Genomic DNA, 20,370 nt, shown 5'->3' on the forward strand with positions numbered 1-20,370 from the left:
AACTGTGAAAAATGAGTCATTGTGCAGACATCTTGTGGACTAACCTTGTTGTCACGCTGAAGTTTCTATTCCTTTGCCAAGTAGCACTTTCAAAACAAACTTTCCAATTTTGTTGATTACACACACTTGAAACCAGACAAATAAACTCCAGAAAAACAATCTCTGACCAAAAAAAAATACCCAAAGGCAATGCAAGCGAAATGGCAGATGGATAGGAATTAGGGTTAAAATATTGGCCCGATGTGTGATCAAATCCTCATCTTTCTGTGCCAGACATCTTGAATTAAGCATGGTTACTGTATTAATACTGACATATTTGTTCTGTCCAAAAATATTGTGGTGTAATTGATTGTTGTTAAACTGTGTGGTGCTAAAATAATGATTAAAAAAAAAAGCTGCTTTTAGAGAACAAGAAGCTCATAATCCAGGGATTTGATGAAGCAGTGTTTGCCACGTGACACACCTAAAGCTGTTTGAAAGAGTATAAAGCTGAACATTGAACATTGTAGGAGCTCCACATCAGGCATCGCGTGCCATTTAGATTTGAAAACTTTGTGTTTTTGTGAAGTGACGCCACCAAATCTACAATATATATTGTTTTTCCATGGCTGAGAAGTCCTTGACCAAACAGGAATGAAGATCTAATGAACTTTAACATGTAAAACAGCTTGAACTGCATGAGCTGAAAAGCATCAGTGGTGTCATCGGTGCAGGTTTGAGCTGCATGTGCAGGGACAGTTTACAATCATGTGCAGTTTACATTAAAACCCAAACATCTTGGTTCATCTTGCTGTGATTTCCAAGGTAAAAGTATTAAGCGCTTCAAATCCAGCTCATGCCCTCAACATTCTCTCACCCCGCTGCATTTATTCAGAGAGAAGTGTGTTTAAAATGGACCGAATATAAATGTAAATGTTTATGCTGCCCCTGTGGTTTGCACAGTTGTGTTATTTTTATATATTCTTTGTGCACACACAGTTTATGTATAGGTCAATGTTTGGATGGTAAATAAGACTGAATAGCTGCAGCATGCTCTCTCTCTCTCTCACACACACATGCACGTTGACAAACACACACACAGATTCACGCAGAATGAGGCCAGCAGGCGTGGATGTGTGCTCCATGTTAAAGACATGGTGTGTATAAATGTGAGTGTTTGGCCCAAGGTCTGTGGCCGTGTGTGTATTTGATGTGCCAACAACAATAAATCAGCTCAGGACAGACCTGGATGCTTTTACAGCTTCATCTGATGAAGCAGGTGGGCTTTAGCATCGCACACACACACACACACACACACACACACACAGAAAAGAGAGCGAGATGAAAGTCTGAATAATACATTTAAAGTATTGTTGCATTAGATAATAAGCTAATTGTTTAAAGGGAAATTAATTAAATATGAAGTGCACAAAAGTGCGGAATAACTCAGCTAGGACGATGCAATTTTATGTTTCTAATGTTGGTAATAAATGCAGTGCAATCCATGGTTGTGCTGTACTTGTGTGTGTGTCCACACTCACTCCATTCCATAACTTTTTCCATTTGATGTCATTCAGGCCATAAAGAGCTGCAACTCGCTCTTCAGTTCAAAGCCCGACTCTTCCTTCCTCTTGTCTCTGTGTCCCAGTGTCCACATGTGCTGCTCGGCGTCCACTTATTTCAAGAATTTATAAAAATACATGAGACGAGCAGATGACACGTTCCGCGAAATAGGATCCCTCGCATGTCATTTAGTATTTAGTTGTTTTATTTTAGTTTGTATGTCACTGCTTACAGTATGTGTGTGTGTGTGTGTGTGTGTGTGTGGGGCAGGCCTGTTTTGTGTCCATTGTGTCTCTGAGTGAGTGTGTGATGAAGTCAGAAGGATCTGAGAAAGTGGGTTAAAAAGAGCCTCTGACCACTGTATGCGTATGCTGACAGTGTGTGTGTGTGGGTGTGTGTGTCCAGGATGCTAACAGTGACTGCATTGTGCTGGTGGGACAGGCTATAGCATCATCATCCGGGCCGCTGTAATCATGGCTGGGCTGAAGATGAAAGGCGCTATTGACAGGGAGTGAAGTGTCTGAGAGAAGGGGGCGATGGCGGTGGTGTGTGTATGTGCGTGCGTGTGTGTGTGTGTGTGTGTGTGGTAAGGGAGAAAAGTTACAGACCGCAGTGGTAATAGTAAGTTGTATGTGAACGTGTGACTGCTATCAAACTGGTTCCACCTAAGGCGTTCCCTTAAAACACTTTTTGTAGGAGCCAATATTGGAGTTTAGATTTAGTGATGATGTGGCAGTTAGGATATTCATGAAAATATTATACAGAATTTCAAAGTAAAAGTGCTTGTTTTGATATGAAATGATGTACACTTTGCAATAAAAACACACATTTGATGCTAATATTATATCAAAAACAGACTAAAAAAAATCAAAAGTTAAGTCTAACATGGACGACTGTAATTAAAACACCAAATGAGCTTGAATGTAATACATTTAAGATTCTATCTATATTCTATCACCTCGCTGGCAGCTACTTCTTGGCCACACGGTGGAACATGATAACATGTAATCAATTGGGGGGGCCGCCAGTTTGTCACCTCTGGACTAGACTAAAAGGATCTGATATTGTCGGTAAATTGAGTAAAACATTCTTATTTGGCTCTTAACAGCAATTAATGGACTGACGCTTAATCATTCACGTCTTTAGTTGAGGTTATTGTTTGTGGTCATTACAGAACGTCACTGTCCGAGAAGGTGACCCACGACATTTCTGATGAAAATTGGACAACGATAACAATAAAGATGTTCATCCACAGACTGATTCAATTGAATTTATGTGCTGTATTTTCAGGAGAGTCTCACTGTCTTTCGTTATACGGTTTTGCTGCACATTAAAGTGACATTATCTTCTGTCTCTCCCAGTTTCAGCATGCAGAACAGTGCATGGAGCTTACAGCCGGAGAAACATGAACAGAGAGAAATGGTGCTGTGCTGCTTGGTTGATTACATTTCGGTGTAGTCTTGCAAATTCAGTCCTGTCTCCACAGTGCTGTGTCAGCGCAGGAGGATGATTTTTGCTGCATGCACCCATTATCATTCAGCTTAAGAGGGTGAAAATGTTTCTGGCTTGTTTGTATTTCTTTAAACCAATCTGTCATGTTGAGCGTGGCCAAGCAGTGGGACATTTGCACACGGGGAGGCAAGAACTGCTGTTGAAACAGCTCTAGTTCTCTGCACAGCAAATGCAGAGAATATTTTGACTGCGTGGTTGCACGGTCGTAATCTATGCAAAACTTTGGATTTCCACTGTGTAGGTTGCTCAAGTGGAGCATGACGACGTTTCCAGTGGTGGAAGGGGGAATAGAATGGCATTTGAGACATTCAGCCAATGACCAATGGCTTATACCCACTCCCTATATCCAGTGTATGTAGTAGTGTAATGTAACTCAACATTGTAAGCACTTTATTTGTCTTAAGCAAGTAAAAACCTGAAGTAGTAACAGTTATGCTGCTGATGATTGAGTGAGTGGAAAGGTTATGTTCATTTAAGACTTGACCTGTCCCTCACTACAGACACAAACCTGTTTTTTTTTAAATGGTAAACTTGCTTATCAGATCTTCCCCAGACTTATTTCCCCCTGTTTACAATTGTAGCAGTCTCTCCCACCATCTCTTCTCTTTACGTATAACACTGATATCACAACAATAATCTACCGATACCATAATCAATCTCACACAGTCATTCCTTCATCTTTTAAACTACTTTGCCGTTTATAACATATCGGTGCTGATGCATTTATCACCTCGCCATACATCCAGCCTTTTCAGAAAAATGCGGCTCCAGCTGTGTAACAGATATTGTGCTAAGATAAAGGGAGAAAATAGCTCACAGCATGAGCTCAGTTAAAATGCTGCTGCTGCTGCTTTTTTTTTAATCTACATTTCGACTGTTTTTCTCGTCATTTATCTTAAATGAAGTCCACAGAGCTGATATGATTACATCGCAAACATGTGCAGCCCTTATGGTGCAAGTATTTCCTTTTATGTTCTTTTCTTTTTTTTTCCCCATTGTCTTATACAATGATTTCTGAGTGGCTCGTTCCTATCGAACTTCATACTGAAGAGTTATAAAGCCAAAAAGCTTTTACTGTCTCTCCTGTTTTACTGAGTTGAGCTGTTCCTCTCCCTCCATCCTCTCTCTTTTAGAAACAGGCCTGTATTTCTCTGCTCTGTTGCTCTGTTGTAAATATGCTGTAGAATTCTCCCTGCAGCCCTGCTGGTAATTTATGGATGTTTACCTGCTATCACAATGCTGCACATCAGTGGCTCACCGTGTGTGTTTTTTTTTTTTTATCTTGTGCTATGTAGTGTGCATCTCCTTTTCCCTCTGCGTGTTTCATACACCTACTTTTATATCTTCTACTACCTTTACACACATTTATGTAACTGGGTGTGTTTTGTGTATAATCAAGGTGCGTATGGATTTCTGTGTGCGCATTTGCACTTTGTCTGCCGTATCTTTTAATACCTCCAGACAATCGATACGGAGGGGAGCAATATTTGGCCCTGTCTTCTTAGATGCACTCCACAGAGAAGTGCAAGTCAAGAGTCCAGGAGTCAATAAAGCAAAGCCGATAGTGACATCAGTTGTTTTGTTTTTTTTTGGTTTTCAGCACTGAAGCCTCTGAGTCTGAGTCTGTGGGCGAATATTAAGTTTCCTTTCATTTCAATGAAGACAAATTAACATGTTTTCTTCATGAATATATTGACATGTGCGTTTGCTGAGACTGGTCTGTTTCTTTGTTTTCCAGGACTGGCAACAGACGAGGCTGAAGATCACGGGGATGATGTTGTAAAAAGAGAACAGCGGAGAGAGGAGGAAAGAAAAGGAAGACGATCGCCTGGAAACTCTTCTTTTGTACCGTCGTTCCCTGCAGTCCTCTAACGCCCTGACTGACACTGTGGAGGATTACACAGTCAAAGATACACACTAACACCCACACGTTACCTCCTCCCCTCCCCTCACTGCCATGTCCTCCCACCTGAACCCACCCCGTCTCATCCTCCCTGTCTTCTATCTACTCCTTTCCCTTTCCATGCCCTCCTCCACCTCCTCCACCACCACCACCTCCACCCTTTCCTCGTCCGCCCCCCTCCTCTCCTTCGCCCCACCTGAAGGAGGCCTCACACATTTGGTGGTCCACAACTACACGGGAGAGGTTTACCTGGGTGCTGTCAACTGGATCTTTAAGCTTTCCAGCAACCTCACCAAGCTGAGGAGCCATGTCACCGGCCCTGTGACAGACAACCCTCGCTGTTACCCTCCGCCTGGTGTCCAGTCCTGCCCCCACGAGCTGGTGCAAACCTCCAATGTCAATAAACTCCTGCTACTTGATGCTGCCCACAACCGCTTAATTGCCTGTGGAAGTACTTCCCAGGGAATTTGCCAGTTCTTGCGTCTGGATGATTTGTTTAAACTCGGTGAGCCCCACCATCGTAAAGAGCATTATCTATCCAGTGTTGCTGAAGCAAGCACCATGTCGGGTGTTGTGATCTCCCCGGATATTTTCGGTGAAGGTGGGAAGCTGTTTGTTGGCACGCCAATTGATGGGAAATCTGAGTACTTCCCAACACTGTCCAGCCGCAAGTTAATGTCCAACGAGGAGAATGCTGATATGTTCAGCTTCGTCTACCAGGATGAATTTGTTTCCTCGCAGCTCAAGATTCCCTCCGACACACTCTCCAAGTTCCCAGCATTTGACATCTACTACATCTACGGCTTCCACAGTGAGCAGTTTGTGTATTATCTCACCTTACAGCTTGACACCCAGCTCACCTCGCCTGATGCAAGCAGTGAACAGTTCTTCACCTCGAAGATTGTTCGTCTATGCGTTGACGATCCCAAGTTCTACTCCTACATTGAGTTCCCCATCGGCTGCACCAAGGACGGAGTGGAATACCGCTTAGTTCAGGATGCTTATCTCGCCCGGCCGGGGGCCCGTTTGGCCCGTTCGCTTGGCATTCCAGAGCATGAAGAGGTTCTGTTTACTGTTTTCGCCCAGGGTCAGAAGAACAGAGCCAAACCGCCCAAGGAGTCAGCTCTGTGTCTGTTCACAATGAGGCGGATAAAGGAGAAGATTAAAGAGAGGATTCAGTCGTGCTACAGAGGAGAAGGGAAACTCTCCCTGCCATGGCTGCTCAACAAGGAGCTCATCTGCATCAACTCGGTGAGTGATTTCGATTTGTGTTTTATGCCGGAAAGCAGGGGTGTTGCACTAGTTAGCACATTTGCCTCATAGGAAAAAAAAATAACAACCAACCATTTTAGTAACTTTACCGTCCATGGCCACTTTTCAGATGCTTTGGCGGAGTGACAGCTTGTTTGTGTCCTCCTTAGTCCTTAGCAAAAGAAAATATTACCACTGTTGTTCTGATGAGCCAAAAGAACATGGTTGCAGACCAAGCTGCACTCACAGTGCCCTCTGCTGGACAAATTGATAATTGCTTCAAACTGTCTGATGGGCTTCTAGGCCAGTTTTTAAGGTTTGAGTTTGAACTTTCAAACAGATATCTGAATTTCGGATAAAAATGTGACAATCCCAGTGTGTGCAGAGTAGCACAGTGGCTGATTAGGTTACGTGGAGATTCCAAGCTACTCTCCACTGTGTGTGAATAGTTCATTGTCCATTTGCCGTAAGTAGGCTCTGTTATATCAGCAAATTGTCCAGTGTGTCTCCTGCCTCTTCCCAAAAAGAGTTGGGTTTGCCCCCCATGATCTTCATAAGAAGGAAAGCATTGCATTAGCTATAGCATTGTTCTTGGAAGTTTTGTTTGTGGTTTGGATGGTGCATACGATGGTTTACAGTTGTGAAGAAACAATAGGCTTTTTCACAATATCACTTTAAACATTTTAAGTGCAGTTTCTGGTTCCTGAAATAATAAGTGTCAGTTTTAGTGAGCTTGTGTGGCTTCGGCTGAATAGTGAACTTCCTGCCTGTACCTTGCACCTTGCCAAAAGCATTTTAGTGGTCTTGGGTTTAGGGTGTGTTAAAACCAAGCGTGTCTGGAAAACATTAGCTCCATTTATTCATTTAGTCGTTGAAAATGCTGACAACTCTTTGGACGTTAGTGACCTTAGGAGAGAGAGAGAGAGAGAACAGAGTGAGAGAATGACAGACACTCTCAAATGGTTCATGTTTATGGTGTCCAACATCAGCCAAGCATTTACATGTTTAATTAAATTTCCACTTGCAAAATACATTTCACCCTCATGCTGTCTCGTCGACTGTACACCCTCATCAACATCTCCACCCAGACAGGATGGCAAATCATTAAAAGCTGCTTGTGCATCCGTTTGACTTTCCCTGGTTGATTGAATAATGGAAAGATGACTCTCATCAAATTCTTAAATCCAATAAAGTAATATTTTCCACTTAAGTTCAAGCCAAAGCAACTCTAGTGTAGGTGGATTTGCACATTTAGTGCCATGTCAGTGTTGGCCCAGTGGTATTTCCAATCCTGCATTATAACACCATGAGAGAATGTGGGCAGAAAATGCAATACATTTACACGACGAGACAAGTTTTATGTTTGATGAGTAAAAATATGCATTTTATTATTGTACGTACGTTTTCTTGGGGTTTAATTCTTAATGTTAACTTTTTAGATTTAACTTCCGTGACTGTAATTCAAAATTGTAGCACTAAGAAGGCAAACATAATATCCCACAAATTGTCTAACTTGCATTGATACATTTATACATTAATGAATACATTAATTATATAGAAAAGTATGTGAATCCAGAACATTGATGTACAAAATACATTATTTTCATCCAGAAAGGCACCTGGTGGTTAGTACTGATCCACATAACATAGCAATGTGAATTCATATGAACCAAATGGGGAATTAAAAGAAATGCTCAAATGTACTTTCGCACTGTAGGAAGAAATCTGTTCTTACACTGAGAGGAGCTCAAGGGAGGTTTTTCCCAAATGTGAATTGAATTTTCTGACATTAAAATGTCTCCACTGTTGCAGGAGTTACGCGTCTTTAGTCTGTGGACAGGACAGTTGTCTGTCTGAGCTCCCATCTGTTTGGTGGGAGTATTAATCAAGGGGAACTAAAAGGACTAAATGAACAGGCTGTGTAATGATTGTTTTTCCTCATAGATGTGCATGTGTGTGTTTTCACCTGCTGTCTCCTACATCTCTCCCTCTGTCTGTCTCCCTCTCTCTCCCTCCCTCACGCGCACACATACACACACACACACAAACACTTTGCTTGTGCAGCTATTCTTCTTAGTACACCGCATTGACTTCCTGTCATTTGGACAGCCTAAACAAAGCCTCGTCTCTGCCTCATTGGAACCAGGTTTTGGTCTCCATGAGGACTGCTGGTCCTGATAAGGTCAGTGTTTATGCCAGAAAAGGTCCTAAAGAGGAAACTAATTTGCACGCACACACGCAGCCCTGTATCGTCATGAATAATTCACGTGCTCTCACCTTCTGTTATTCAGTCGGTGCTCCATAACAACCTGCCATAAATCTCTGGACTTCTCCTCACCTCTCTGTCTCCATCTCCACCACCGTCCACCACATCCTCTCTTCCTCTTCCATGTCTTTCCCTCTTGCTCCGTCATTTGCATAGAATTTCTTTCATTTTGCTAACCCACATTGTCCCTCTGCTTCTTCTTTTATCTTCACACTCCGTTTCACCCTAGCACCCCAACCCCTTCCTGACCTTTATGTCTTTAATTTCTGACCTTTAACCCCCTTCATTTTTATAATCTTGCTCCTCTTTCTTCCCTCTTGTCGGCCTCTCTCGTGCATTTCCTTTTCCACCGTCCCTCTCTGCCCTTTCCTTGACTTTCTGTTGACTGATGAGGTATAGAGTGACTTAGTGTGTAAAGCCAGTGCCTGGATGTGATCTGGAAACACAATGTGAGGGAAGAGACAATGCAATGAAAAAAAAGGAAGCAGAGTGATGAAGAATGCTGTACATGCAAGTCTCAGAGGATACATCCGACATCAACTCGATGGTCTGGAAGTAAATGTTGTGCAGGCTTTCTTGGTTGCCAGGAAATGTATCTGACTCACTTTGGTGGGCCTCTGACTTTTCTGCTGCCATTACCACAAACTTGAAATCTGTGATTTTCACTTAAATGTCTTGACACACTTTGGATGGATACCCATTAAGATTTGGTGCACATTCATTTTTCCCTCGTGGTCGTTTGAATCCAACCACATCAACAAGTCACACATTTAATTACAATGCTCTGGTTTTACAACCAGATAGCCGTAAAATCAAAGACATGTCCGTCAATCTCACCTGTTATTTGTACTGAAAATTAATCCACAAACCACAGCATGATGTATGCTGATTGGAATTTGGGCCAGTTTTTGTCAATTTGTGTTATGGTCTGTGTTATGGCAAATATTATTGTTATTTCAGATAATTATTATTGATGTTTTCGATTTTAGCACATGTCAAATTTAGCGTTAATCTTTTTCCCAGCCATATTCTATGTTGCACCATACAAGTGTGTGTGTGTGTGTGTATGTATATATATATATATATATATATATGTATCTATATATATATATATGTATATATAAAAAATTATCTTATAGTGGGTCAGGTTTTTGTGGCTGGAGCTGTGCTTAAGTTCAGCAGCAACAGTGTTTCATCAAATACAGGAAGCGTACTCGGCACGCTGCTGCTACAGTCGCTAATTAAATTCCCCCTTTAAAAGTGTCACAGCGTATGTGAGACAGTAACAACATTAGCTCTCTGTCACGAGCCCACTGCTGCTGTGCGAGCACCGTGTGGCCGTATGGCCTGAAGTCTACTGTATATGCACGCCATTATGCTAATGAGCGCAGAGTCACATGATTGTCCTTTATGGCCATCTGTCGTCCTGCCTACAATCGATCAAGGTCGCGTCGGCAGCGCTCGCTCTGGGACGTCGCTGTGATGAATTTATCATCTCCCTGTACAGACATGTTCAATGTTTCCTGACGGGAGTGGTGACAGCTCGTTGCCTCGGTGCCGGTGTCATGTGGAACCTTTCATATCGGCTCATTTATGGAGACAAGGTCGGGTCAGTCAGTCAACACTGCGCTCTACCTGGAATCTATCAAACTTCATTAACATGTGAGATCATTACAAGAAAATGCTGTGAATGAAGTTTTTATTAGTGTGAAAACATAAATCTCTCTCTCACATTCATCATCACGATATTATGATGCAGCTCCCACTGTTTTTATATATATATGACAATGACATATCGCTTGTATCAGGACTGTGGTCCACTAAAATGAGGGACTTTATGGTCACAATTCCATACCTGTGTGAAATGAACCTGGAATCAGTCCAATTCCTATCTTCCTGCCAAACGCTCAAGCGCCACAACTCATACTGAGCACATGAATGTATTCTGTATGTTACCTTGAAGGATTCTCACATTATCATTCGTGCCACAACTCAATATCTGATACTGTGACACACTTTTCTGGGGGGAAAAATGGACGTTATTGTACACACTCAACTACAAAAACACCAAAATATGACTGTTCCTCATCCAGAATATATAACATTTCATGACAGAAAGGAAACACTCCAGTTGGCCAACGAATTTGGATGACCAAAAAAAGAAATCCTAAAACATACGGTAGTTCTTTTTATGCAGATCAAATGGTAATTTGCCAACGAAACGAGTCTGCCAACATTCTGAGACTTCAGTGTGAAATGGAGATGTGTCGCAGTGCTCGTCCTGTCTGAAGGAGAGCGTGTAGCAGAGGTAATTCCTCCTCGGCACAGACAGTCTTGGTTATTGACCCTTGTCTTCTTTCCTCCACACTAATGGCGTATTTCCACCGGCTCTACTCGCTCCGTCTCGCCACGCCACGGCCAATTTAAGTAGCGTTTCCACTAGCATAGTACCAGGTACTATTTTTAGTACCTGGTACTGCAAGGTTCCAAAAGAGTGCTGAGTAGGCACTATGTGATGACTGGTCAGACTCCCGGACACTGACTGGCCATAGTGTCGTCACAGGAAGAGACAAAACAGCGCCGAACTGTTAAAACTACTTAACAATCCTAAAAATGTGGGAACAATTACAACGTGTGCACAAAGTGTGCATATTCAAATTCAATAGGCACCATTAGGTAAGAGTGACAAAAACCACAAGTTGCAGGTCCACACCCAACTTCAGAATAAAGTCCAACAATTTAAACGTGTGTAAATAGCATTATTAACTTCTCAGCACTGTTGTCTCTCACTTCTTTCACTGGCAGCCTTTAGAAAATGAACCTCATGTGGGAAGGCGCCGCATCTCGCCGGTTGAGTAGGAGCACTTGTTTCGATGCAGCCGATGTCCTCACTTAAAATGCGGCGAGGTCATTGTCAAGTAGAAACTCATTTTGCATATTCTGTGTGTGTGAATGGAGATCATTGTTTTAATATAATTAAGTAGACAACGCTAGCCCGAGTGAGAAATGTGATAATAGGAATGGAAATGGACTGAAACATGGGGGGGAAACAAACTAAACTAAAGGCAACAAAGTGTCACTTCAGTCTTTACAAGTAAGGTCTGCTTGTGCTCAACTATTAAATCTGCTCTTTCACAGTTTGTTAAACATTGCACTTCTCGTCCTCGGAGTAATTTACTGGAATGGGAGGACACACACACTGTAAGTCATGCACAAGCCTTTTGGATCAGCATGATTTAAATCTTTCCAGTGGTAGCTGGTGACATATGTGAGATCTTGAACCCGTAATAATCGAATTTACTTTTCTGTGCAGTTCAAGGTATGTTCACGGTACAGATCAGTCACAATGCAAATAAGGAAATTGGCGCTCGCGCCGCGTCCACAGCAGAGAAATAAAGAGTGAAAACCCGAAACAGCTGGTGGTTAATCCAGGTAAATTTAGCTGGGTTTGCAGCCAACATCAAAATGAAATCAGGTTTCAGTTTTTCGGTGCCAGACCTGCACATTTCTACACACTTTACCCAACAGTGTACAAACAAAATGAAGTATTCTGGAAAGAAAGAAAAATATTGTGTTGAAACAGACAACAAACTATAAAAATGAATAAAAGAACAACGTAAAATAACACTTTATTCTGTGACACAATTGGTTTGTTTTGAGTCCACAGTGTTTCTCAGATTGTGGGGTGCATTGTGTAAATATAAAAATACGAGTTGCGCAGTTCCGACACAGCCTCAGCACTGCCACAGGTTTTCTCTCCTGTACTTTTGCCTCCGCAGCAGCATCAGCAGCCAGTGTGTGTCTGGTGTCATTTCATGTCTTGGTCTTGACTGGTTGGATAATAAATGTGGCAGCAGCCACACCGTGAAGTCAGACCTCACATTTCTGACACTTCTTACAAACTGTCATTGGCCAAATCACAGTGGGATTGTGGCGCGTCATTTTGTTGACAAATTAAGATGGAAGACCAAAGTCATTTCTGTCTAAGCTTGATTAATTTACATGCTCATTGACTCAGGGTGTATGATAACAGACCTACTGCACCTAAAAACACACAACTCATTTGTATTTGTACTTTCCCACATGTGACTGCGCTAAGAATTTGTAAATCCCTAAATTCCCCAGTGGATCTTATAATTCTTCCGCAAGCACAGCAACAGCAGTTTTGTGTCTGAGGTGTTCCCCGTGTTTCTCCTCAGTGTGGGTGAGGATATTCTCCCGCTCATTAGCACAACCATTGGGTGTGTCTCACCCTGTAGGTCTGTCCCTGTGCCTCTTTATGTTCACTCATTATAAGGAATAGGCCAGCGTTGGTCTTGTGGGAGTTAAAACTGAGCGGTGGGTGACCTTCGCTGGCTGTGGGCTGCCATCCAGTTCTACAGCTCTGTAAGCAGGCCGACCCAGCAACGCTACAGCCTCAGCATGACTAATGAGAGTGATTCAAGCACACACAGAGAGAGAGAGAGAGAGAGAGAGAGACTCTATCTTCTCTTTGTGTACGTGTGTGTGTGTGTGTGTGTGTGTTTAGTACTCACCTTATCTCCTTTTTTTCCTGCATCTCTCCTTCTTTCATTGTGTTCTTCATGTGTGTGTGTGCCCACCTCTTATCCTGGCCTCTGAAGAAGAGGAGCAAAACAATGGCGAAAACATGCTGATAATAAGAAGTGTGTGTGTGTGCGCACACATGGGAGTCCGCATTGTCTGCAAAACACCAGGTGGAGATCGACGGCAAAACTGCTTGCAATAACATATTGCAAAAAGACTTGACTATTGTCATTTCCCTCTCCGCCTCTGTCCCCATGTCTCTCTCTCTCTCTCTCTCTCTCTCTCTCTCCCCCCTTCTGTCTTTTCATTTCTTCTCTCGCTCACTGTCTTGCCTTTTTTTTTTCTCAGAGCATAATAGTGTTTATTAATATTTATCAGTGTTGATCACTGCTGGCCACCAATATATAGTCTATTTCTGTGCCATTTTGTATGCTTTATTCCAGGTGGACGGTGACTGTGTGTGTGTGTGTGTGTGTGTGTGTGGCTGCTCTCTTTATTCTCTCTATCTCTCTATTGTATTTTCAGTCTCATTACTGTTTGCTTGCGCTTCAGTGAATGGATCACCCACATTGCGTTGTGCTCCGGACCTGCTGGGTGTCTCTAATAGCCGTGCTTTACATCATGCTCGCTGATATTTCCTTAATTATGCGATATAGAAATGTTATCTGTTCAGGGAGTTGATGCATCTTAACACCATGTCTGATGTGCAGTGACCCAGAAAAGGGTTTATCCTTGTGTCTAGATTGTGTAGTTCTGTGTTATTTGAAAGACTGAAGCCCAGTTGTGGTAATTTAGCAAGTAGAAAGTTTTGAGGTTTACAGTTTGAGCTTGGAAGAGTTACTAGTGAAGTATTTGATGTAAAACATTCAAAGGAGCACTGTACTGTGAAGGACTACCTCCCATGTACACAATTCCATTACGTAAGCATGTGCTCATGCAGCTTGTCTTTGGAAAGCTTGTGTAATTGTATTTATTTATTTAAATACTTCAAGGTACAACTTTAAAAAAAGATGGAAGTCCACCAAGCACCTGTCAGATCCAATATCAAGTCATCGATGTGGTTCGTAGTTGTCGCCAGTCAACTCCACTGCGAGGTCTTTTTCCGAGGCATTCACAAACTTGATGTAACGCTACAAATAGAACCCGCGTCGCTCAGCTCGTCGTCCGCACTTTGTGGCTGGTTTTTTTTGTTGTTGGAGCAGGTGAGACGCCTGAAAACAGATGCTGTTATCTCAGGTTAAAGGTAGAATTTCCCCTTCGGCTTTAAAGAACTCAAATTTCTATGACTCAGTGGGAGATTCGGTCATTTGTAAAGATGAATTTCCGTGTCGGTGCAGTGATAAATACACGCAGTGCTGAGGTGAATTGCTGTCAAACGCTGTCGAGAGCACGGCCTATCGGGAGAACCCCCCTTTTTTGATGAGGTGCATTTTTCCCTCTTGCCTCCTGAGACATTTTGATGCATGACTCGGCGAAATAGTACGTACATACCGTGCCTCAAGTCATTTTAATGACTTCAGATGTAACGCCTCCTCGTATGGTCTTGTCTTGTGAGATTTTCTGCCTCGGGCTGACTCACACGGGGCCCATCATGCTGTGAAACCTTCCTAATTTATAGTATATTCTCAATGGGAAAATGTGTGTGATTCTATCAATGGTGCCTGTGAACCACGTTTACTGCACAGTGGTGTTCTTTGTTAACACTAGCACATGACAAAATGGATTAATGGCTGCTGTAGACTCATGAGGGTGTCCACGTCTTATGGATTTGGAGTGTTTTTGGAGCTTGCGGTTTGCAGCCTTAAAGCTTTGTGGCTGTTGAAAACATGAAAGTGGTCAAATTGCACGTATTGGGCTTTTTTTTCCTGTTAAGATTTTGTGTATCCACTGAGCTAACAAGGCTGTGCTGGTGTGAAAGCGCTATCAGAGTCCTGGAAATCAAATTCATATCTTTCAAGACTGCTTTACTGGGTCAGAAAGCCACAAACTTCTTCCCGTTTGTACAAACCTGCGCTGGTCAATACAAATCTGTGCAGCACATTCACAAACTGCTGACCTTGCAGTATCTAATGGAGAGCGTAAATATTCATTCATCTGGTTCGTGGGCATCTATAATGAGTTTACAGGCCTATGCTTTGGAGGGGGGGGGGGTTCAAGCCAAACATGAATTTGTTTATGTGCTTGTTTATGTGGTCATACATCCAGTCTCTGTGTGAGCTGCTCAATAGACAGTAATGTGAGATGAGATCAATCACAGTTTTGTGTAAGGCATAGACTGCTAATGTTGAAAATATGGAGAAAAATGTCTATGCAGCTTAATTTGAGTTTCTTGAAAGTTGGACATGCATTAATGTCAAAAAGTACTTTTTTTAATTTTGGTTTTCTGTTTATTTTTGGTTTTCCTATAATATGCAACTTTTGTTCCTACAGCCATCCAAAAACAAAAGCCTTGTCGCATCATTTGGTTAAACTATGAACGACATTGTACTGTATGTGCTCCTTACTGCTGTAGTTCACCCTGTGTCTCTATAGCTTCATTGTGAGCACACAATACTCGGCATTACAGTATTTTACAAGCTCCAATGTTTGACTGAATCCCTGTAGTGGTCTGTAATAATTGGATTATGGCTCACAGGAAAGGCTTTAATTCAGATTACACAGATTGTAGTCTGCAGCGCTTAGATGGACGGTGCAGCTTGAAGAGCATCATCTGGCTCGTGTTACATAGAAAGAACATTTTGGCCGACTCCCAAGTATGATGTTTGCCCACATTTGGAAAAATGTAGGCCAAAAGTACCAGATGTGTCTCCGACCCAAAAGTTTTACACTGTCTTTCATGTTTCTACCTAACCTAATTATTCATTTATTCATCGTCTACCACTTTATCCTCCACATGAGGGTTGCGGGGAACGCTGGTGCCAATCCCAGCTGACCCAGGGCAGAAAGTGGGGTGTAATTTAAAATTATTGGTGAATATGTAAGATTGACTTGGACAGTGTTAACTCCTGTTACTGATGTAATGATATCTGTAGAGAGAAGACTGATCACGGTTGGAGTTAAATGCAGTTGTACAGGTGTGTCAGACAAGTACAGGCGTAAAGCAGATTTCAAAACATCAAATAGTCTTATTTATACGTACAACAAGCAACTCTGACCTTCATGTCCAACTGATAAACACTAGACTTCTAATGTCAACTCTATGTTAGAGTCAAATACTGAGCTGTGGATAAAAATTCAGTTTTTTTACCGATATCTCTTGCATATTTTTTATCCAAACAATGTCAAGGTCAGCACTGCACACACTGGTGCCTTTAGTAAGTTACCTGCCAAGTTATGTGAGTGACTGACCGACAGACAGACAGACAGACAGGTGTTGTATTAAGACGACTAATTACAAATACTGTGTCCCACACCAGACCTCTCACATGCACAGGTTAACTGGACACGCTGTATTTTGCTCAGCATCAACTGGGATTGTGACCCTCATGTGGAGGATAAAGTGGTAGACAATGGATGAGAATGTGATATAAGTTATAACATGATTTACTTAATAAGAAGCACAATTATTAAACATAATACATATCTTTTTTAAACCTCCATAAAAGGAGGATAAGCAGCCAGTGAGTCTTAGTTTAGGTTCGCTTCAGTCACGTCTGCCTCTCGCAGTGCGGCTCCTTTGCTTATGTAAGAGTGAGAAGAACTAATATAGATCGCTTTCACGCGTTGACCTGTTCACAAGAAAGGCCCAGAAACTCCTGATAAGACTCAAGAGTAGCAGTCATTCATTTCAAATGTTTGCAAATAGTCACAAAGCAAGAGCATCAAGTGATTGTCCTGAGGGTGGTTGACATGTGGAAACCTCAGTTTACATGATGACAACTTCACCACTCCATGTTCAGTTGCGACAAACGCGTCGATTAAAACACACAATCCGAGGCACGCGGAGCGTTTAAAGGTTTCGTCACTTCTGTCAAACATCTGCTGTGCCAGAACAAAAAAAAAACACAGCACAGCTGCCTGGAGCTCCTCCTCATGGAAATCAGTCTGGAGTTGAAGTGAGCTACTGTCCCACTGTGGCACATTAACCTATATGGCCAACTGACACCACAGCTTTTCTTCCCAGAGTTCTCTGTCTCAATCTCCACGGGATTCCCTCTACGCGGTGCATTTTGTTTTTCTCTCCGCACCTTCATGAAAACGATGACCCAGAAAATGTTCCCGTGAGACTCGTGTCCCGACAAACGAGACTGGCAGTGATTTTAAATGCGCGCCGCCTTGTTTTCTGAGTCACCGATGCGCTCACTTAAAGCAACAGGCTCACATTCATGATTCAGCCACCTTGTTTAACCTCTCTAATTAAAATCAATTATCCCATAAGAGTGTTTCAAGGTGTTCCAAAGTATATAGAGTGTGACTGATGACGCTGTCTGTGTGTGTGTGGATCCTTATTTTGAAGGAAGGAGGTTGGTGAGGAAGAGCGTGCCATTCAGGGACAGATCATAATATAATATTGATCATATTTCTTTCTTTTTTTTTTAATTGAAAGCTGATGTTTTATGATGTTCCTGCACAGGGCCAGTATTTATCTAGTCAAACAGCTGAATGACTGGGTTTGAGGACTAGTCTTTAGTCTCGTCTTTTGGCAGCCCTCTTTATTTACTAGCACAGTGTTGCTGTTGCCTGTATGAGTGACATACTAATAACCAAGCACTTAGCTGAATAATATAGCCGTCAACACCTACGAAATATGGCCTTACCAGGTCATCTTGGCCCTAACCCTAACCTCACTTCTTCTCCATGCCTAACCCTAAACCCTGCTCTTTTCCCCGAAATTGAGATGTTTCTTGTACGTGATATACTTAGAAGCCGTCTCTTCTTCCACTTTTCTGAGATTTCTCTCAAAATCCTCCAGATCACTTCCTACAGATCACTTCCTGTGGTGCCAGAGCGACACGAGACCTCAACAGTGTTATAGTGAGAAACACGGAGGCATTCGTGTGGATCTGATCGGCTTAATCAGCATTGTGTGAACTCATTTGACAAAGATTTGAATGTCACAGACACATGTTTTCACGGTGTTACTCACAACGAGTAGAAAGAAAGAAAGGAATCCACAGTTTATGCTTAGACGGACACACACACACACACACACACACACACACACACACACACACACAGACACACTTCATGTGTGATGTGCTATCAAGTGTCAAAATCAACCACTGGTATCGTGATCTCTGTTTTCACAGACGTTCACAGGTTGCAGGTCAGTTAGGTTTTGTGTGTCTTGTTAATCACATTTATGTCTCAGCACACAGACACATCTGGTTACAATTAAGGGAGGGTGGAGAATAAATAAAGAAAGATAAAGGGGGGAAAGATATTGAAAGAATGAAAGAAAACATCCACAGGACCTAAGTATGTGTAAGGAATGAGCAGAGCAACAATGTGGAATAAATCGAGCTGCAAAATAAATGTTGATCTCTTGGCATCCCAGCTATTCCTCTGACCCGTGTCCTCCGAGGCCGAAGTCTCGTTCTCTTTCTCCTTCGCCTGCAGCTCTCTCATTCCACCAGAGCACAGCTCCCTGCTGCCAGGCTCTTCCTCCATCTCCATCGTACTGCTCCTCATTTCACCCAAGCCAAAACAACAGCTGCTGAGATGTTGTGGTGCTTTCCCTCCACATTTGAACTCGCAGAAAAATGAAAAGCATTTGCCAAAGAAATAATAAATAAATAAAAATAAAACAAAATAAAAGAATGAGGCCAGTGATGCTTTCCTCTTTATACAAGAATCACGACAATACAGGAAAAAACAAATGTGAGCACCTCATGCTCTCAGGCACCAATGAGAATCTGGCCTTCTTTCCATGTGATCATTTTATATAGAAATAAATAAGTAAATAAAGCACATTTAATTACTTTACCTCTCCACTACTAACTATTTTAGTTTGAAAGAGAGTGTTCGGTACTGTCACAGATTATTTCCATCAATAATGCTCCCGGAACTCAAAGGAAACAACACAGACTTCAAAATAAATGGAGTCATTTGCAAATTTAATTAGGAAACATGTTGAATTCTTTTGATTCTATTTGAGAATCATTCCAATTTTGGACTTGGAAACGTCTACAATCGACTCTGTGTCTCTGTGTTTATTCTCACATCCGCTTTTCTTGTTGCTTCAAAATCAAAAGTGCTTGACCAGTCTGATTAGCGTCGTCCGTGTGTCCAACAGTGACACATTTATTAGAATACGGCTCCATAACAGCGACCAAAGCACATAGAACCTTAACTTGACGACAAGAGACGGAAACCAAACGTGTCATTTTGAGGTTGGTCGTCATGTGGTAAGAGAAGGTGGTTTTTCTGTGTGTGCCCATAGTTCTGTTGCCATTGGAGCCGACTGCGCTGCCAGATGTCTGCACCAAGTGCTCTCTGTATGTGTGGGTATCTAGCAGAGGCCGTACACTTTCCACATTCGACACACATTCATCGTCATTCACACACATTCACACAACACAACAAAGAGTGTGTGTGTGTGTGTGTGTGTGTGTCTTTGTGCCGAAGCAGGTCAAGGCTTTGAGTGGTCCGGTCTGTGAGACAGATGTTTAAGTTCCCCCCGTCGCACCCCCTCCTCCCCCACTACTTTGTCCTGCAACGCACAAACACACAACCCTCTTTCTCTCGCTTTCATAAACCCTGACAAACAAACACACACACTTACACACAAACACACAAACACTCATTAACAACCAATTAGAGAGCAGATATTGGCTCACTGGGGGGAACTAAAGGCCAACCAGTGCTGTTCTCCGCTTCCAACGCCAAGTCACAACAAATACCTGGAAGATGGCCAGAAGTGTGTGTGTGTGTGTGTGTGCGCCTCTCTCTCTCTCTCTCTCTCTCTCTCTCTCTATTCTTGGTTCTTTTTTATAAAAAGAGGAGCGCACACACACACACACTAACCCTCACTTAATTAAATGCATTTTTTCCACTCTGCAAGTTCTGTTGTTTTTCATTGCATCAGCCAACGCGTCTCAGTGGTACAACTCTCACTTCAACATTATTCCTTCTCACATGGGAATGAGGCATGGGCCTATGTTTAACACACACACACACACACACACACACATACATGAGCAGTCACACATTTAGACACATTCAGAGAAACACACACACACATTCATTCACCATGGGACTGGAGCAATGTGTTTATGCCAGTGCTGGATGATGAGATGCTTGAGACGTTTGGCTCTCTGGAGACCATGTTGAAAACAACCCCTCTCCCTCTCTCCCCCTCCCCCTCTCCCTCTCTCTCTCTCTCTCTCTCTCTCTCTCTCTCTCTCTCTCT

The 20,370-nt window shown here is 42.5% G+C and overlaps 1 protein-coding gene across 3 annotated transcripts in view; it reads left to right on the forward strand.

Annotated features, from left to right (window-relative positions):
• The window catches only part of LOC131468457 (plexin-A1-like), a 248,997-nt gene that overhangs the window by 31,283 nt on the left and 197,344 nt on the right, over positions 1 to 20,370 (forward strand). For all 3 annotated transcript variants that reach the window (XM_058642727.1, XM_058642730.1, XM_058642728.1), the window contains exon 2: positions 4,793 to 6,208. In XM_058642727.1, the coding sequence (XP_058498710.1) occupies positions 5,012 to 6,208 (1,197 nt within the window). In that variant the 5' untranslated portion in view covers positions 4,793 to 5,011. The remainder of the gene's footprint in view (positions 1 to 4,792; positions 6,209 to 20,370) is intronic.

Source organism: Solea solea, chromosome 11 (assembly GCF_958295425.1).
Source record: "Solea solea chromosome 11, fSolSol10.1, whole genome shotgun sequence".
Classification (NCBI taxonomy): domain Eukaryota; kingdom Metazoa; phylum Chordata; class Actinopteri; order Pleuronectiformes; family Soleidae; genus Solea; species Solea solea.